Below are 18,592 nucleotides of genomic sequence, written 5' to 3'. Positions count from 1 at the left end.
CATCCTTGGATTTTTGAAATTGTTTTCATGATATCAGATGTTTTGTTGCATCAGTAGCCAAAATTAACAGAAACATGATTAAACCCCCCCCCCACAAAACTACTGTTCAATTCTGTAAGACAATTATGTGTTTGTTATATCAGGTAGTTTATTGTATCCAAAACTCTATACAATGACTTTTTACTCTTTGCCTACATACAGAATCTGACTTGATTTGTTTTGCCAACATGTGCCCAGATAGTCTGTTGCAATCATGATTGCACACACATATTATTTAAGCAAATAGGATCAGACAACAATGTTGCCACCTCACAATTTTCTAATATTGGCTTGTGCATTCGTAGCATAAAAAAGTAAAAGAGAAACCGGTTTTTGGTTGCAAAAGCCAGTTTCTTGTGACTGTTTATTAACTCATTGAGGATTACCATAAGCTGATTTTGCCATTTTATATATGAAATATATTTCCCATATTGTAGACACCTTCCCGCATACACTCAAGACTACTGATAGTTGTTAACATTGTAGTATACAATGGGTTAACTGTTGTCCCAACTCTTCTATAAATTGAGGGAAGATTTTTGGGTGGGTGCTGACATCATTTGTCACACTTTGTCTAATTTGCATATATATGTAGATAGCCAGTACATTGTTTACATAAAAACTTGAAGCGCATTACAAAATAAGAGAGAGTTAAAGTGTTCTTTGTGTAATGAGCCAATTCTGAGATAAATTTCAAGTTTTGTATTATACAACTACCTCCCTTGATGTACAGTCCATGTGGTCCTTCATTCTGAGAGAGAAAGGGAGAGAGAGAGAGAGAAGGAGAGCATAGATCTGCAGTTGATCATGTGTAAATCATGTACAGTTAAAACATCTTTAAATATTACAAGAAATGCTTCTGTACTGTCTATAAACAAAACTTGATCATACAAATTGACAACATTAGTTTGTTAAAAAAAAAAGGTTTGCTCTTTGTCTTTCAACTCTTTAGATGTTTCGGTGTTATCACAGTTCAAATGTCTTTGAGGCAATTGTCTGTTACTTGGTAGTGTGCAGGTCTTTGATTGGCACCTTAATATCGAGTGTATGTGAAGATAAAATATTGTCGGACGGAAGGCCATCCATGTGTGGAATTCCATGGCCGATGATACCACCAGTGTTTATGCATCCTCCATCGAGTCCGCTTCCGGATGCATCGAGCCTACCGCCGGCATCTAGGAGGCGTTTCTCCAACAGTTTGACCTCCAGGGAAAGCTTGCGTTGGACCAAGAGGAGGTTATCGCGCTCTATCGTCATCTTTTCCCTCTGGAGATCCAGGATGCTTTGTATCGTCGCAGATCGCTCCTCGTTCCCCTTCCTCTGCTTGGGTGTGGTTGCCCTTTCCCTGGTATCTGCAGCAGTGCTTGCTTTTCTTTCAAAGATGTGGTTGTCACTGTCCACGACGTCATTCGGGAAGAGAAGTTGTCTCATTATCCTCTCGGCATGGTCGTCGTCGTCATCATCATCATCATCATTGTTTTCGCTATCAATGTCTTCATCTGCAGTAAGAATGAAAATGGCATCATGACAAAATGTCAGGTGGTGATAACTGCAAAGAAGCATCATTATTGAATCAACTTTTTTTTTTTTTTTTTTTTTTTTGAATGTCCAAGTGGTGGAAGTGGAGCACAAGCAAGAAGCATGTGAGTTATTGGGATCGGCAAGTGGTACTTTCGTGAATGTACACTGTATGTAAAACAGAGCAATGTAGGAACTAATGACGAAGCACTCAATCTTTCTAGACAGCCTCATCAGGAGTGAGACAAAGCATAGCGCATCAATTCAAATTTGATAGAGCCTTGAACACATTTTCAGTGGTTTACTCAGCCAAAATCTGATGGTAGAATCCATGATTTGCAGCATTGTCGCTGGAGGTTTTGAACGAAAATTAAAAATTTGTACTGGTGAAGTTCATGCAAGAAGTGTAGTATCATCAAGTGGTGAGACACAAGATACAGACTCATAGTCACATTGTACTTTCCTTGTTCTCATGCGGAGACTATACAGTGTTTTATTATATACATGGGACTAATGGGAGTTTAAGTTATACTTTTGTCTCAAAGAGTCATATGAACATTAGACTATAATTTATTGTACATTCATTGATACTTGGGCGCATTAACTATAAAAGCTGTACATGGGGAATGGAAAGAAAATCAAATAGTGACTTCAGGAAGGTATACTGCAAAGGTTTCTCATTTTGATACCTTCTTCATCATCCACCTCCTGGTTACTGTTGTCGTCAGCATCATCACACGGCACAAACCCGTCGTCGTTGTCATATTCGATGTAGGGGGGATTGTCTTCCTCCTTCTTAAAGTCATCCTCCTCCTCGTCAAAGGGCTGTATGGCATAGCCCTTGATGACCTTCAACATCATCTTGTGAGCTCTGGACATCACCATGCGCTTCGCCCGCATCGACAACCTGCTGATGTCCTGGCCCCGCGCCCGCATCCTCTCGCGCTTGAACATCACCTGCGCCTCGCTGCGCAGCTTGATCATCTTCCGCTTGACGTCGAGGAAGGTGCGGTTCTTGCTGCACTCGGGCAGGGCCTCTCGGTACCCATCGTAGATGTCGCGCCAGATCTCCTCCCTGTGGGCCTGCCTGAGGTGCTTGGAGCTGTCGAGCTCGCGCCGGTGCTCCTTGTACTTGCCAATGAGGAACTTCATCTCCTCCAGCGAATAATTTGGCTTCCTCCTTTGCATAGCCTTCATCCCCATCTTTCCCATAGTTTGAAGTACAAACTTTGTGTGGAAGTCTCTTGGATGGAGCTGTGGGATAGAAGGAAAGAATACAGTGCACTCCAGTTACAACGAACACGGTTATAACGAAATTTTGTTATAACGAAGTAAAACTTCTGGTCCCAAAATCATCACCATTAAAGTTTATGGTACAAAATTCCCTTATAACGAACACGGTTATAGCGAAATTTTTGTCATAACGAAGTCTTTTCTGAGCCCCACTGACAAAGAAAAACAAAAGAAATGTGCTTCGTTATAACGAAATGCGGATCGCTTTTGAAAATACGTAGCGGAACAAGCATTTTTATAGCTTCTCTGCATAGGAGAACACTTCACATCACCGTGTGTTTGCTCCGTGTGTCACGCCCAGTTTTAAGTGTAATATTTAAACGAAATTAAAAAGGTACCATCCCATTTCACATTGCTTTCCAGTGTACGATGAGTATTCAACAAACAGAATAATTATAATACTATGCGTGATTTCCTTGTTTTTGTTATTGTTTGGTTATAATGAAATTTCATTATAACGAAAGAACACCGCCGGTCCCGAGCATTTCGTTATAACGGGAGTGCACTGTAGAAGAATAGAAGTACAGTTGAACCTCTCGTATCCGGACAAGTCGGGACCGGGGCTCATCCGGATAAGGGATTTGGCCGGATACGGGAGACTCAATGCTATATACGTACACATGTACTGATGTAGCCCATTGTAGTACCACATGTAGTAATGTGTATACTGCAACCTTTTCATTGTTGCATTTGGGGATGTTTGGGGATGTTGAAATGTCTGAAGGTAAGCAATTTGGAAGGAAATTCGATGCAATGTATGTTAATCATATGGGAAGTAATATGTAATTCATGTGTGTTTGGGTAGGAGTTCTCAAGGAGTTGGGAATCCCCCTTTCTTCCCGTAATTATTTTTTAAAAAATCACGGCGAGATTGCGTCCGGATAATAGAGAGATCCGGATAAAGGGAGGCCGGATAAAGGGAGGCCGGATAATAGAGGTTCAACTGTACATGTATTAGACTGTCACACCAAGTGAAGTTATTAGAGTAGTTTAGTAAATAACTCCTGCTATTACAGATGAATTGATTTGGCAGTTGTTCCTTCTCCCTTTCTTTGCTAGTTTAATATGCAATGGTCTGATAACAAAATTTTTTTCAATTTTACTTTTCCAGTGAGAGGTCCATCTTTATTTCCTTTTTTATATTAATCATTAACAAAATACTATGTACTGTGGAACAGTTGGTTTTGTATACTTTGTCTGCAAAACTTATTGAATGCATGTAGTTGATGTATATGTTGATGCGCAATTGTATCAGCTAGAAAGGATTGTATAATAAGATTTGTCTCTCTCTCTCCTTTTTTTTTTTTTTTTTTTTTTTTTTTTTTACTTTTATTCATGGTTTGATTTGGTGTACAATAGGGCCAGAATTTAGAGGGGCTTTTTGCTTTTTCGTGTTCATTGTGGTGCAATGCAGTCCTGCAAGTTGTTTGTGTATGAATGCCACACATATTTCAATTTATGCCTTTCAAGTCAGTTTTATTGGTGATTTAAAAAGGCAGAATCTGAAAAAACATGAAGAAAATCCTACATGTGTACAGCATCAGCAATACATTCTTGCTTTCATTTTCTCTTCCTGTGACCCAAAGATGTGACTGATGTCAAATCAAAGACTTAATGGATTATATTTAAAGGAAAGTTTACTTCATTTAAGACTTCTTGATAGTTCAGGTTGACTGTAAAGTGGAAGTCACACCAAGCAAACAGTAAAGGGGAATTCAATAAATGCACAAAGAAGAGTTGAACAGTGATATTTACTGCAAAATCAAATGTAAGTTGTTCAAGAGGGGTTTTTTTTATTTTTTTTTTTTTAGATTCTTAAGTTTATTTTATAGTCAGCTAGTTTAGTTCAGATTATGCCAGACCAGTTAATACACCATAGTTAGGCTGAAAAGAAAGTGTAAAATTTTACAAGCACAATACTGGAAATTTGTTCAAAAGTGATAAAAGTTATGGAAAGTTATGAAATTTTGAAGTGTTCTTTCTGTCACAGAAGAATTCTTGAACAGCCATTATGCTAATTTACAGATACATATAACTCTCGTTATTATCACGAAGTCTTTGAGACCGGAAGTTTACTTTCATTGTATTAATATTTCGTCAGAATGATCAAAATGCATAATAATTTTGGGACCCAAATTGTTTACTTTCTTATAACAAAATTTTGTTACAAGCATGTTTGTTGTTTTGTAGCACCCTGTAGTGAGGTAATGTCATAGCCATATATAGTTTGTTTATAAAATCTTGATATTTCTACTTGTATGTGCTATAGTGTTTTGGTTTTTCAGATCCTAATATCTCTCATTGATCATTATTTCAAAGTTATTTGAAGTTACTCGGGTAGGAATAACAGAATGTTTTAAATACACTTATGATAGCAGAAGAATTAAATTTTCATCCTTTTTGAATTTTTATTCTTATATGATTAATGGAAAATTGTGTGGTGATGATATGAAAATTTGCTTTTGTCTTCCGAGCTCGATGCCATTGCTGAATCCACGCATAACATTGTATGTTTGGGGAAAGATAATGAATTTTACACATATAGTAAAATCAGAAAGTTTTATAATCATTTGTAGAGATATAAAAGAAAGTTAACAAAGTTTATATTTTCACTTGTTTTTATACATTGATGTTGGTCAGTCACGTGATATGCAAATTATAAGATGACATAACATGATGTCATCACTTTGCACTTCATGCAATGTATATTGTGTTGTTACAATGAAATTGTAGGCAGTCAAGATATAAATATATAACAAGGGAAAAGAGTTTCACTGTAATGTCAGCACATTTCAAGTAGGGATAAATGATTTCCTACAAGCTTCAAATGCAAGTGGCAATCTCGTCTGGTCTGCTCTGTGAGTGTATGTACAGTGTGTGTATATAATGAATGAACCTTACAAACACACACACACACACACACAGAGGCACACATTTGTACATCACCTGTGCACACACATTGAGATCAACCATGCTAACAAACACTGCAGGCAGTGCGCACTGCGCACAAGATCTATAGGTTGTCCTAACTACTTGTGCTGTGTACTATATTTTGCCGTATCTTGCTGTAAGTCAGCCTATTTTATCGCCCAATATATTGGGTTAAATCCTCGATGAACAAGACTACAAAGCTTTGAGGGTTTTCTTAAACATAGTACTGAAGAGACCAGTATATCAAAATGATAGGATAAGGTGTATTTTGGGAGAAAAACTTACCTACAGTATGTTGCGGGTCAGATTTGTGCTCGAGTCTGGGAGAGTGGTGTAGGATGCAACTGAATCAGTCCTAAGTGCTGCATACAAAGTGTGCAGCATACATAGGATCATCCTAAACACATATGATATGTGCTACAACCTGCACTGTGTGTGTGTGTGTGTGTGTGTGAGTTGTGTATCCATTGTGTGTTGTGTGTGTATGGTGTGTGAGCTTGTTGGGTAAATCCCCTTTGTGTTGGCCTGTTGTGTGGACGTGTGTGTGTATTCCTCTGTGTGTATGTGTGCATACACGTACTGTAGGTTAGCATTGCCAGTATGTGGGTGGGCCAAAAATGGAGATCACAGAGCTTTCCTCAAAATACTGTAGTGTGCATGTTTCATTCCTGCTTCAGGACTTTCATATAGTTTACTGTAGGTAATTATGAACACTGGAGAATATTGCTAAGTCATGAAAAAATAAATACAAACAGTGAAACCTGCGACTGAAGTATGAAAAATTGTCTTTGTTATGCTTTGAAAAAAGAGAAGCCCTTGAACAAACACCCATAAAACAAGTTTTCATTGTTGTGAAATCATTGCGCTGTTCAGATTTTTCTTTCCTTTTTTACAGGCATATGGCACAACTCATTCAATACGGCAGGATTTTTTTATTTATTTATTTATTTTTTGGGTTTTTTTAATATTTATTTTTTTATTTTTGCTGTAGGCCTACGGTTAGTCAAGACTTTCCACTCTATCAAATGTTGACACTCCATAGAAATCTTTAAAAATCTTGTCTTTTGGTACATGAAATGTATTCTGCCCCGCCCTTCTCTCTCTCTCTCTTCAAAATGTGTTTGCACCCACAGATTCTCAAATGATACTCATATTAACAGTTGAGTGTGAATATTTGTGTTTATATTACTATTTCCTTTCAAAATACTTTGTAGTTGATGCAAACACATGCTCACAAGACCACTTTCTCACTAGTGGGGCTTGATTACTAAAAGCTTGTACATCGTGTAGGGATGGTGTTGCTGCGTACTCTCTTAAAAATATTGAGTGAAAATTTTCACTGTTTGCAAGAGTGAATAACAGAAAAGAGTGAGTTTCGAGTGAAATTGGAGTGAATTTTGAGTGAAAATGTTTATTTTCACTAATTTTGGAGTGACCTCAGCGATCACTCCAAAATCTTCGAGTGATCCCCGAGGTCACTCCAAGAATAGTGAAAATTAACATTTTCACTCAAAATTCACTCCAATTTCACTCTAAACTCACTTTTTTCTATTATCCACTCCTTCAAGAGTGAATGTTTTCACTCGATATTTTTTAGAGAGTATAATATTTCATCATTAGAAAAACAAGAAAAGTCTTGCAGTCCTGACTACTTTGTAGCATGGCTTGCCTGGATAATAATACATATTGTACTGTAAAAGTGGAAATTTTCGCGGTGTTGAAATTTTTGCGCATTTCGCGCAACCAGAAACTAGCGCGAAAATAAAAGCACACAAATATTTTTGCTTGCTGTATGTTTCTGTACTTGGTGGCTTGATTCCACGGAATTAAAAACATGTGAAACTCTTTTCACCCGGCCAGGCGCGAAGAATTAGTTGCGCGAAAATATTCACTTTTACAGTATGTGTACGAATGTGTTTGAAGGGAACTGTCAGAAAGATAATAGTGAGCTTTAGATCTGCAATGCAAATTATGCTAAGACGATGCAGCCTCCCAGGTTGGACAGTGGAAACTGGAAACGGCTGTCTCACCCGTGTGCAGAACACCATTTTTGGCCTAATTAGCAATGTCCGCGTGTCTTTGTGTCGCAGAAAGTGTCGCAGATACAAAGCTCGCGAACCCGTATTGTCAGGTATAATACACTCACATTTTTCTCTGATCTTTAAATCTAGTAGATATCTAAATTTTTTATTTTTGTGACCCCGGAAAAAGGTCGAATAGGCCCAAATTAAAGGAAACGTACATTAGCAATCCATTTTGAATCTTTATACCTCTCGGAGTGGGTTCCCAAAAGATAACCATTTTTTTTTTTAAATTTGTTGGCGACCCATGGCTACCACTAAATGTCAGGTCTTAAATTCCAGCCTTTTGTGCTTTATGTTTCTTTGCTGTGGCAATGATTTGTGTGGTGGGTCCCACCTTTTATTTGGACCACAATTTCATCAAATAAACTTTGAAATCCTTTTATAATTGTATACTCTTTCATATAAAGTGATTTTCTATTCTTGCAAAAAGTTAAAAACCCGAATCCCACCTCAACCAAAACTATACCAAACATAGTAGTCAAGAATTGTGGGTAACTTTGTATGGATGGCATATGGGCAGATAGAAACTACAGTTTGTTGGGGTAGCCGTGAGAATCATGCAGTGCAGTAGGGCAGCCTCTTGCACTTGCAGAGCAAGTTTGTTGACTAGTCTTGTAGATCTTATACCCTTTGACCGGAACTTGACTGTTTTGTAATTCAATGAATGTGCAAGAACACACTTTTTACAAGGTGAAATCCAGTTTGGAAGCTTGACTGGTAAGATATTAGACGAAGGAAGATATCTCATAGCTAATGAGCTGGATTTATCCGTTCCAGCAAAGCTATCAGAACTCCGTCTTCAGACTGAGGTGGCATTGTGCCTGGGAAAGGCAGACTATGAATGCCTCCCTTGTCTGGCCCCAAACATTCCTCAGCTCTGATACAATACCATTCCTGCCTGCATACCAACTTGGAGGTCAGCCGGGGTCACTCTGGGTTGGCCAAAATGGTTGGTGAGAACCAAGGGTGTGTGAGAGAACTTGGCAGTTCAACCTGGTTTCTGGTCTTTTGACCAGAATTTGTAACTTTGAAACCAAGCTTCAAAGGAAGTTTGTATTAAAGAGGCAATTCTAGGCCAGATCCTATTGTATCTGAGGGATCATTATTTTGAAGTTATTCGTCCAGAAATAACATTATATTTTACATTTTTATGGCAGGAAAAATGAATTTTCATCAGTTCTTTTTTTGTTTGTTTTGGTTTTTACACAGTTAGTCCAATATTATGAGGGGATATCATCACCACCTCACTCATTTGGAAAACTGTTTGACAACAATTAGTGAAACTTCACCATTTCATACCTACCCTGATTTTAATGCAAGTTTGATTAAGGATCTCTCTTTTGCTTACAGAATGTTACTTTTTTCTTTTCATGCTATTGCTTCTAGCTGGTCCAGAATTGCCCTTTAGAGGTAATGATGTATACATGAAAAGTGCACTTGTAGGCTTATTAAAAGCTCTTCACACACGAAATGTAAGTGGCAAACATAGTATTGCTAGATTTTCACCGAGAAAAAAGGTGTCGTGGTACTTCTTGATGGTTACAGCTCGTTATTCCGAAGGTTCGTTATTCCGAAGGCTCTTCAGTTCGAAGATTCGTTATTCCGAAGGTTCGTTATTCTGAATTTCATTTTCGGATTAACAAATCTTCGGAATAACGAACCTTTGGAATAACGCCACAAATGTTCGGATTAACGAACCCTTTTTCATTTTTGGATTAACGAACCTCTAGGTATAGGGAATTTGTGTGTTTCGGATTAACATACCTTCGGAATAACGAACCTTCGGAATAGCAACCCTTCGGAATAACGAACAGCACCCCTTCTTGACACCCCCCCCCCCCATGCAAAAAAATAATTTAAACAAATACAAAGGAGAGAAAAGAAACCATGATGTCTTTGTGGAAGCTAAAGTGAGTGTTGTCATTCTTACAATTCAGGAGGAACTTATGTTTGTATAAATGATTACTGTATACGCCATATATTTCGCGAGTCTAAATTTTCGCGAATCGGGAATTCCCAACGATTTCGCGAGTGGTTAAATTCGCGATTGTGGAGTCCTGTACTGAACGCAGAAGTGTACACGCGTACGTCACATTCACATCGGGATAAGAGTCAATATTTTCGCATGTCTTTAATTTCGTGAATAGCACCTAACTTGCGAAATTCGTGAAAATAAAAACCTCGCGAAATACTTGGCGTATACAGTATATTTTTGGAATGTTTCATTGAATATTTCCAACATCATTTTTCCTTTACAGCTGTACCAAGTCGCCTACATCCTCATCAAGTTTGCCAACTCGCCGCGCCCCGGCATGTGGATCCTGGAGCGGTCACGTGACTACGGCAAGACTTACGAGCCCTGGCAGTACTTTGCTGAGACGCCAGCGGACTGTAGGAAGTTTGGCACGGAGCTGACGGAGGACATCACCCACGATGACGACGTCATCTGCACGACCGAATATTCCGACATTGTTCCTCTTGAAGATGGCGAGGTGAGGTGTTTTGTTATGTTTGTTTGTTTGTTTTTGTTTTGCTTTTTTGACCGGACCAAGACAACAGGGGCACTATCAGACACATCAAATTGTCTATAATATTCATACCACATACGGGTATAATACAACTGTAGGATATACTTGTATGACACCAGTCAAATGCATACGGCAACGTTCAGACTTTGTGCGCAGTCATATTTTCTAGGAAGCTCATAATACCCAAATTATGCCATCAATTAGGCAATCAACTTTAACATTTACAAAGCAATATGATTGACTTCTTAGAATATGAATCTGGAATCCTTGCTTGCTTACATTGGAAATCAAGAAAAAAAAGCATATAAGTGGAATCATTGTTTTTCTTTCATAATACGCTAAAAAGAAATTTGCATTAATGCAAACTCGTGTCCATGTGACCAATTTGTATGCATCCATTGTGGTTAATGACCTGGAAAATATAATTTTGGACGTTTGCTTTTCGTAGATTGTTCAAACTGTTTAATTCAGATTAATCATATACTAAGTAGCCCAAATTGAATAGTTGGATGCTCAATTTTAATAGATAGAATTATGAATTTTCTTGTGAGAGGTGCCAATTTGCATATTATGCAAATTTCACAAATATTTTGTTATCTTATTATTTTTTTTTTTGAATTGGATATGCCATTCAGGAGACCATAACAACTTGCACTGCACTGCACTACTCTTGTCAAAGTTGGTAGATTGGCCTATGAAATTCATTCAATACTTGAAGTAAGATGGTGGCATTTATGACATGAATGTTTTCACAGTATTGTGGTCTATTAGATGTCAGGTGGTTGTGTTGATAAAATTGTATTTTCTCTCTTTTTTTTTGAAAAAGAAAATACTGATGTTTGGTTTAAGCTTTACTTTTGACACTAATGTAAACTTCTCACTGGCTGATTTACATGTTGTTAGATACATGTATGTGGTGGTTGTATTGATGAAGTAAAATAGATATATTCCATGTTGAGTGTAAAATGTCTTTATAATAAAAAGTGTAATATATTTCTCTTTTACACTTGTGGTAGAAAGATGAGTTTTTAGCTTTACCTTGAACACAAACGCATACTTCTGACTTGATCGATTTGTCGAATTCTGTCGTTAGATTGTGGTCTCCCTGGTGAACAACCGACCGGGCGCCCCACACTCCGCCACACTCCAGGACTGGATCAAGGCTACCAACATCCGCATCCGCCTCCAGCAGACCAACACCCTGCTGGGGCATCTCATGGCTGTGGCCCGTCAGGACCCTACCATCACCCGAAGGGTACGTGAAGAACCCCTCCCCCTCCCCCCCCCCCAACTCCCTCTCATAAAACAAAACAAAACAAAACAAAAACACAAAAAACAAAAGACCCCAAATAACCAAAACAGCAGAATGTTTCATAAGGGCCATTCTTGTTTTTAAAAAAAAAAAAAAATTGTGACACAAAAACTTGCTATGTTTTACTGTAAATGCCATATATTTAGCAAGTCTAATTTTTCACGAATCGGGATTTCCAGACAATTTCGCGAGTGGTTAAATTCATGATTGTGGAGTACAGCACTGAACGGAGAAATGTATGTGCGCATGTCACATTCATGTTGGGATCAGAGTTAGAATTTTCTTGTGTCTTTAAATTTTCAAGTAGTACTGGACTCACAAAATTCACAGAAATAATAAACTCACAAAATATTTGGCATATACAGTATACTGTGTGTCCTCATTACTGGTATTCAGAAAACTTTGCGATGTTAGCTCTGATGAAAAAGTTTAAAAGTTTTTGAAAGAACTGTGTATGCCCAGTTGACTCTCCCAACTTGAACTGAAGCAAGAGCGGATGCGTAGGTCTGTAGATGAATTTGAAATTTTTTATACTCTTGTGTGTCCTCATTACAAAAGCTTGTGAAGTTTTGCGAGAAGTTAGAAACCTGAACTCTGATTTGCAAGTTTTCATGCAAAGATTCCAGTGGAGTTTGGTTTGTTAGGCAACTGTTGTCCAAACTGGGAATTACAGATGACAGATTTCCTTGGAAATAGGGATGTGATTTATTTGCTAGTAGTCCTTTATCGTCCATCATGGTTTTAGCCATATTTGACAACTCCATTGGTTTCAATATTGTGTTGTTTGAAATCTCTGACGAAGGGTGCGTTCGAGCGCTCTCCTAAAGCGAACTGTACCGTACTGTACCCGCGCCAGAGGAGCATTCGAACGCTCCTAAAGTGTACCGTACCGCACTGTACCGAGCCAAAAGTGGACCACTTCCCGATGTGCTCCAAAAGCGTACCAAAGCGTACCAAAAGTTCGTTGTAAAGCATGCGCGTATCATGCGCATACGTCACAATGCAAAAACATCATTCTCTTTGTTCTGGACAGCTGTAAGTAGTTCAAGCGCCAGGGGTGAATGACATTCTTGCTACAAACAAGCGTGACCTTTCTAAAAATAACTCGTGAGTACGCTTTCTCCACAGAGCGCTCGAACGCTCCAAAATTGGCATGGTACGGTACGGTACGCTTTAGTTCAGTTCGCTTTGGTTCGCTTTAGAGCGCTCGAACGCACCCTAGAACTCCAAAGGCATTTCTTTGAAAATGACCGCCCCCCCACCCCCCAAAAAAAAGGAAAAGAAAAAAGTGGTAGACATTACCACAGTATTGGAGCTGGAAGTGTTGATGAAGAGCATGGCTTATTAAGGGGAAAAAGTTACATTGTAGTACCCCATTTCAAAACCAAAAGACCTGAATAATAACACAGTTAAAATAATCAGAATGGCAGGGTGAACAGTAGAAATTGTTGTCACAAGATGGCAGCAAACATACTCCATGCAAACATAGCTTCTTATGTAATCAGAGGTTGTGAAATATGATACTAGTGTAACTTTTTGGATTAGTATCATAAACTATCTATATTTTTAAACTTTGCAGTCATGCAATCTACAATGTATTATCTCTAGTACCTTCTTAGTTATTATGGAGATTTGAAGACTTACATGTGTTTATGAACTCCTTATAAGAATTTCATTCAAATCCAGCTTTAGGTGAAAGTTATTTCTTTTATGCACTGTCAGTATGATCAAACTGGTTAACAATATTTTTATTGTTTAGTATAGGACACATCAAATTTGTATGTTTCCTTTTTATGGCTCTGTTCACGTGTCAGCCTGGTTTTAATTTTCACTTGGCACCAAATTCGCATTAGCTCGCTATGTAGTCAGAAGAATTTGGCACCGTGTGTGTGTATGTGTTGATAGCATTAGCAGCAGCAATACACAAACTTAACAGCATGACTGTAGACAGTTTAAGATCCTGTTGGCAAGCTCTCTGCATGTGGGCATGCTTGCAGGAATTAAAAAAAAGGAACCTAAAGCTTCAGTTTTTCAAGCTGACGTTGATTTTTTCCCAACTCAAAACATGTGTTCCCCACCTGCAGTACTTCTACAGCATCAAGGACATCACCATAGGAGGGCGCTGCGCCTGTAACGGCCACGCCACCCAGTGCGACCTGCCGGACGTCGAAGAAAAACTCGTGTGCCGCTGCCTGCACAACACCTGTGGGGCGGAGTGCAACGAGTGCTGTCCCGGGTTCGTTCAGAAGGCGTGGCGACCATCAACATACAGCAACCCTTTTGAGTGTGAACGTGAGTTTCTGAGCCTCTTCATTCCCTCTTTCCTCCTCCTCTTCTTCATCCTTCACTTCATCCTCAGTTACTCTTCCTCTTTTCTACTTTTTCCTCTTCCTCTGTCTTTGATTTGTCTTTGCTACTATATCTGCTTTCCTTTTCTTTGTTCTGCTCCAAATTGTCCACATATTCTTCCTCATTTGCTGTTTTCCTGTTTCTTCCTTCCCTTCGTCTGTTGTCTTTCTTCTTCTTCCTTTTCTTTTTTTTTGTTCTTCTCTTAAGTCATCTTCTTCATCTTTACCTTCTTTTTCTTTTCTTCTTTTCATTTTCTTTTTTTCTTCTTTCTCATCTTTTCTTCTTGTTTATTCCTCTTTTTCTTCTGCTTTTTCTTGATCTTCTTCTTCTCCTTTTTTCTCCTCTTTTTATCTTCCTCTTCCTTCCCTACAGTGTCATTCTCTTCTTCCTTTGTCTTTTTCTTCTTTTTCATCCTCCTCTTTTCCTTCCTCCTGTTACTCTCCTTTCCATCTCTTCTGCCTCCTTCCCATCATCATCCTTCTTTTCCTTCCTCCTCTTCCTTCTCCTCTCCTCCTACCTCTTCCTTGTCTTCCTCTTCATCCTTTCCGGTTTTTACTCCTCCTCCTCCTTTTCTTCCTCTTCTTCCTTTTGCTACTTCACATTCTCCTTGTCTTCTTTCTTTCAGTTTTTCTTCTCCTTCCTCCTATTTCTCCTCCTTTTCTCATCTTTCTCCTTGTCTTTATCATCCTTTAATTTCTTTTCTTCTTCATCCCCGTCCTCTCCTCTCCCATCTTTTCCTTCTCCTCCAAGACGACTTGTAGTTTCGCTTGTTCCAGAAATCAGATTTTGATCGTACTGCTACTTCAAAGTCAAAACCCTGTATCCCCGTCCTCTGTGATGAATGACCAGGTACTGTTGAAAGCAGTCACACTGGCACATGCCAATCTTTTTGCCAAAGTCTTGTTATTACCTCGTGTGTACCCAGTTGCACAGATCTATTTGTAGTGTGAATTTCTCTTAGTTGGTAGTCTTAGCTAAAATTCTTTTTGACACTTGCAAATCAAACTGCCAGTGTGCTGTGCTAGCTATGGAAATGTTGAACAAACTGATGAGAGAGAGGCTCTCAATACACAAGGACTTGATGTGTTTGTCTAAATTTCACAATAACTGCAGTTTAGGTATTAAAAGCATGACTTTTCTGCACTGAAGGCTCAAATCAATCAGAATGAAATGGTTGGTTAGTCCTCAGACTTCAGTCCTTTTTGTCTACAGCAAGAAAAAAAAGTTGGGCTTTACAGCCACATTGCACAAATACAATTAAGGGATTAATTAGGTCTAAAGGAGGCCTCTGTATTTGGAAATGTGTTGGATTTGTGGATCCTTGTATACAAAGCCATCAGAGCCAAAGTTGCATAAAAGCTTTCCTCATGCCATTTTCATTGGGATTAGTGTGATGTAACCCCTGTCTTTTCTTCTTATTTTTCAAATCACCCTCTTACCTCAGCAAAAAGAAGAGATGAAACAATTTGCTAGATAAGGTCCTATGTCTGGTAGTCACTCCTGGGATTGTACCTAGTTTGTTTCCAACAGGCTGATAATACCTATTGTGGGAGCAGATTCACCTCACTGCAGGTTTTTAAAGATTCTTTTTAATGACTCCCTGGTCAACTGGTCAAGCAGGTCTTGAAATGAGGGCTTATCAGTGTTAACAATGGAGGTGAAACAAAAGAATGCATCCTTGAAAGGTGCTTGGCCTGACCCAAGTGATCAAGCAGGGCACTGGTTTGACCGCTTGCCCTCTTAATCATAGTGAAACTGGTTCTTCTTTTGGCATTGTGTGTGTGTGTGTGTGTCCAGAATTGCAAAAATATGTTACTCGGTGCACTACAATTAAATTTTCTGTTGTGTATTCAGATACTAAAAATGTATGAAATGATATTGAGCTTTCGTGCAGAGTACAATTTAAATACCTTACCCTATTGAGGGTTCCTGATGAAATGCATGTATATAGACAAACTAAATAGTATTCCTAGATATGGGCCAGTGGTATTGTTGGACTTGTAGCGAACATTAGTCCAATGTTGAGTGCAAGTGTCAGTCTTCAGAGGTGAGAGAAACGAATGCCAGACTCTAGAGTATTGTAGTTTATTAGTGCTGACAAGTTGTTATATTCTCCTGTGGTCTGAACATTCTGACATGTTCTCTATCTAGAATCAGTGGCGGATCCAGAGGGGGGCACATTTGGCGCACGTCCCCCCCCCCCTTTATTTTTTGTTAAAAAACGTTCTAAAAAGAAAAAAAATGAAATGAAACCCAGAAGTGGCACCACAAATATTTGTTGCACCCCCCCCCCCCTTACAGAATTCCTGGACATGCCCTTGAGAATGATGATTGTAGTGCAATCGACTATCTCCTTTTATCTGTGTAATGCTTAAATATGATGGTCGTACAGTTTGTAATGTGTATGAAACCACTCAATGCCGGTTATCATGTAAATATGTTGTCTTGGCTCCTGTGATGCCCGGGCTAGGCTGACTGGTAGAGACACATACATAGATTGCCTACATGCTTTGTCTCAGTCAGGGAGATGGCAATGAGTTAAACATGCACATTTAGATGGCATTCGTTCTACCTAATACTATTCATTGTGCTTTGCTCCCAACAGCTTGCAACTGCTTTGGCCATTCCAACGAGTGCGTGTACGATGCCGGCGTCGCCGAGCGCATGGAGTCCATGGACATCAGCGGCGACATGGAAGGCGGCGGAGTCTGCCAGAACTGCCAGCACAACACCATGGGGGTCAACTGCCACCTCTGCCGGCCGGGCTACTACCGACAGGAGGGCAGGGAATTGTCTGATTTCGCCATCTGCCAGCGTAAGTTTTTCTCAACCCCCCCCCCCCCACCTTGCTCTCATTGCGTTTTGATTATGATGTCACATCCTTTTTTAACAATTCTGCTGCAGGAGAAACCAAGAACCTAAAGTATTTGCTTTGTCAGGTTTGATTTTATGATGGAACTCGTCAATCAGAGCTAGACCTGTGAGGAGAGGCTCGCGGAGATGTTAGTTGGCTCTTCATGTCTTGAGAAGAGACTATCCTCTCTGATTGGGAATTAGTTTTGCCTGTCGAAAAAACACAACGTCTTTTTTAAATCTTCCTGATTTTGATGCTTGTTATTTTCTTGATATTGTTGCAGTGGATTATTGTGTATGCAAATATACATGTAGAATACAAATGTTATTATTTCATTAATATTTCCATTTTGTTTAATATCCTATAATTTTTTTTAATTGTTATTGTTGGTACTGTTGTCACTAGTGTAATTGTTTTCATCATCAATGTCATTTGTATGTTTGTTGTTCTTGATCACTACATGTACTTTCACAGAGTACAACCTGCCTTGGGAAATTACTATGAATACAAACAGCAACAGTTAATTGTCACTTGTTTCTTGTGATGTTCTTCCTGATGCAGCCTGCAACTGTGACCCCGTCCTGTCCACTGGGAACTGCGCCCCGTACACCGGCCAGTGTGAGTGTAGGCCAGAGTATGCAGGGCCGGACTGCACGGAGTGTAACGAGGGCTACTACGGTTACCCCAACTGTATCCGTAAGTACCAAACTATGCTTTCTCTTGAACATTCTTGTCAAATTGAGTGATGTAAGGAGCATATTTGCAGTGGCTGAATAGATTGACCAAAAAAAAAAAAAGATGTTATACAAGTTTCTGCCGTTTTAATAAAAACAGTATACACACAGAATATTAAACAGCAATGACGATTATGACGATGGTATAGTCATATTTACAGTTGTACCTAGGGTATTCTCTTCTGATTTTAGATATGTTCTCCTTGAGGGTCCTGCAACATGATCTCTTTTCATCTCCTTACCGTACATTGTTAGGAGCTGTTGTGTGTGGCTCAGAATAAGGCAACAAGATTTTCAATATTAGGTCTGTGGTTTAAGTCCCCTGGGTGTGATGGTTGTGCCTCCTAGGCAATGCACTTTTTCCTCATTGCATAGTCTTTCTAAGGGCACTTAATGATTATAATAATGATATTTTCCATTATATATGGCACATAAAAATCTGGAAGATTCTTTATAATTTCCATTGAAATAAAGTCATTGATCACAAGACTGCTTGCTTTAAGTATTCATTGCTTCTTTAGCAATCACATAAGACAAATCAAAACACTTTATACATAATATGTAATGTTGGTTTGAAATCTACCCATCTCCATTTCCCTGACGAATGCATGTTTTCACAGGGTACTGTTTAATTTATCTCTGCCTCCTTCCTTCTTTCGTAGCCTGCGACTGCAACGTCAACGGCACGGAGAACAAAGTGTGCCAGGTCAACGGAGGTCAGTGCCCTTGCAAGCCGAACTTCATCGGGCGCAACTGCAACCTGTGCGCCAGCAGCTTCTACGGCTTCCCAGAGTGCAGACGTGAGTGAACGTTACGACGCGCATCTAACTCTGCCACGAAGTCTTCACATTCTTTCCAAAGTGCTGAAAATATGTTTTGTACAGGCATGTGTAAAGTTTAGGTGTGAGGTCCAAATATTTCTGCTGCAAGGAAGTGTTGCAGCACTTCTA

General features: G+C 39.1%; 2 protein-coding genes across 3 annotated transcripts in view; one reads left to right on the top strand and one right to left on the bottom strand.

Moving 5' to 3' along the window:
- LOC140234188 (laminin subunit alpha-5-like) overlaps positions 1-18,592 on the top strand; it is a 128,540-nt gene that overhangs the window by 5,699 nt on the left and 104,249 nt on the right. Inside the window, exons 2-7 of the mRNA XM_072314256.1 lie at positions 10,124-10,357; positions 11,487-11,648; positions 13,790-13,997; positions 16,660-16,869; positions 17,470-17,604; positions 18,305-18,442. Coding sequence (XP_072170357.1) covers positions 10,124-10,357; positions 11,487-11,648; positions 13,790-13,997; positions 16,660-16,869; positions 17,470-17,604; positions 18,305-18,442 — 1,087 coding nt within the window. The remainder of the gene's footprint in view (positions 1-10,123; positions 10,358-11,486; positions 11,649-13,789; positions 13,998-16,659; positions 16,870-17,469; positions 17,605-18,304; positions 18,443-18,592) is intronic.
- On the bottom strand, positions 961-6,105 carry LOC140234318 (uncharacterized). 2 transcript variants are annotated; one of them, XM_072314379.1, is made up of 3 exons: positions 6,067-6,105; positions 2,247-2,811; positions 961-1,538 (listed from the first exon to the last, which is right to left on the bottom strand). In XM_072314379.1, exons 2-3 carry the CDS (start codon positions 2,767-2,769, stop codon positions 1,039-1,041), a joined length of 1,023 nt encoding a protein of 340 aa, XP_072170480.1. In that variant the 5' UTR covers positions 2,770-2,811; positions 6,067-6,105; the 3' UTR covers positions 961-1,038. The 2 variants fall into 2 exon arrangements, with proteins under 2 accessions (XP_072170480.1, XP_072170481.1); XM_072314380.1 differs by having other exon boundaries at positions 6,071-6,101.

The sequence above is a fragment of the Diadema setosum genome, chromosome 10 (genome assembly GCF_964275005.1).
Source record: "Diadema setosum chromosome 10, eeDiaSeto1, whole genome shotgun sequence".
Taxonomy (NCBI): Eukaryota; Metazoa; Echinodermata; class Echinoidea; order Diadematoida; family Diadematidae; genus Diadema; species Diadema setosum.
The sequence above is the reverse complement of the archived record's forward strand: the minus strand, read 5'-3'. Positions and strand labels throughout refer to the sequence as shown.

Coding starts and splice junctions, on each gene's coding strand:
- LOC140234318 (XM_072314379.1), bottom strand. CDS start 2,769: ATGGGAAAGATGGGGATGAAGGCTATGCAAAGGAGGAAGCCAAATTAT. Junction 1,539..2,246: donor GGAGGTGGATGATGAAGAAG/GTATCAAAATGA, acceptor TTCTTACTGCAG/ATGAAGACATTGATAGCGAA.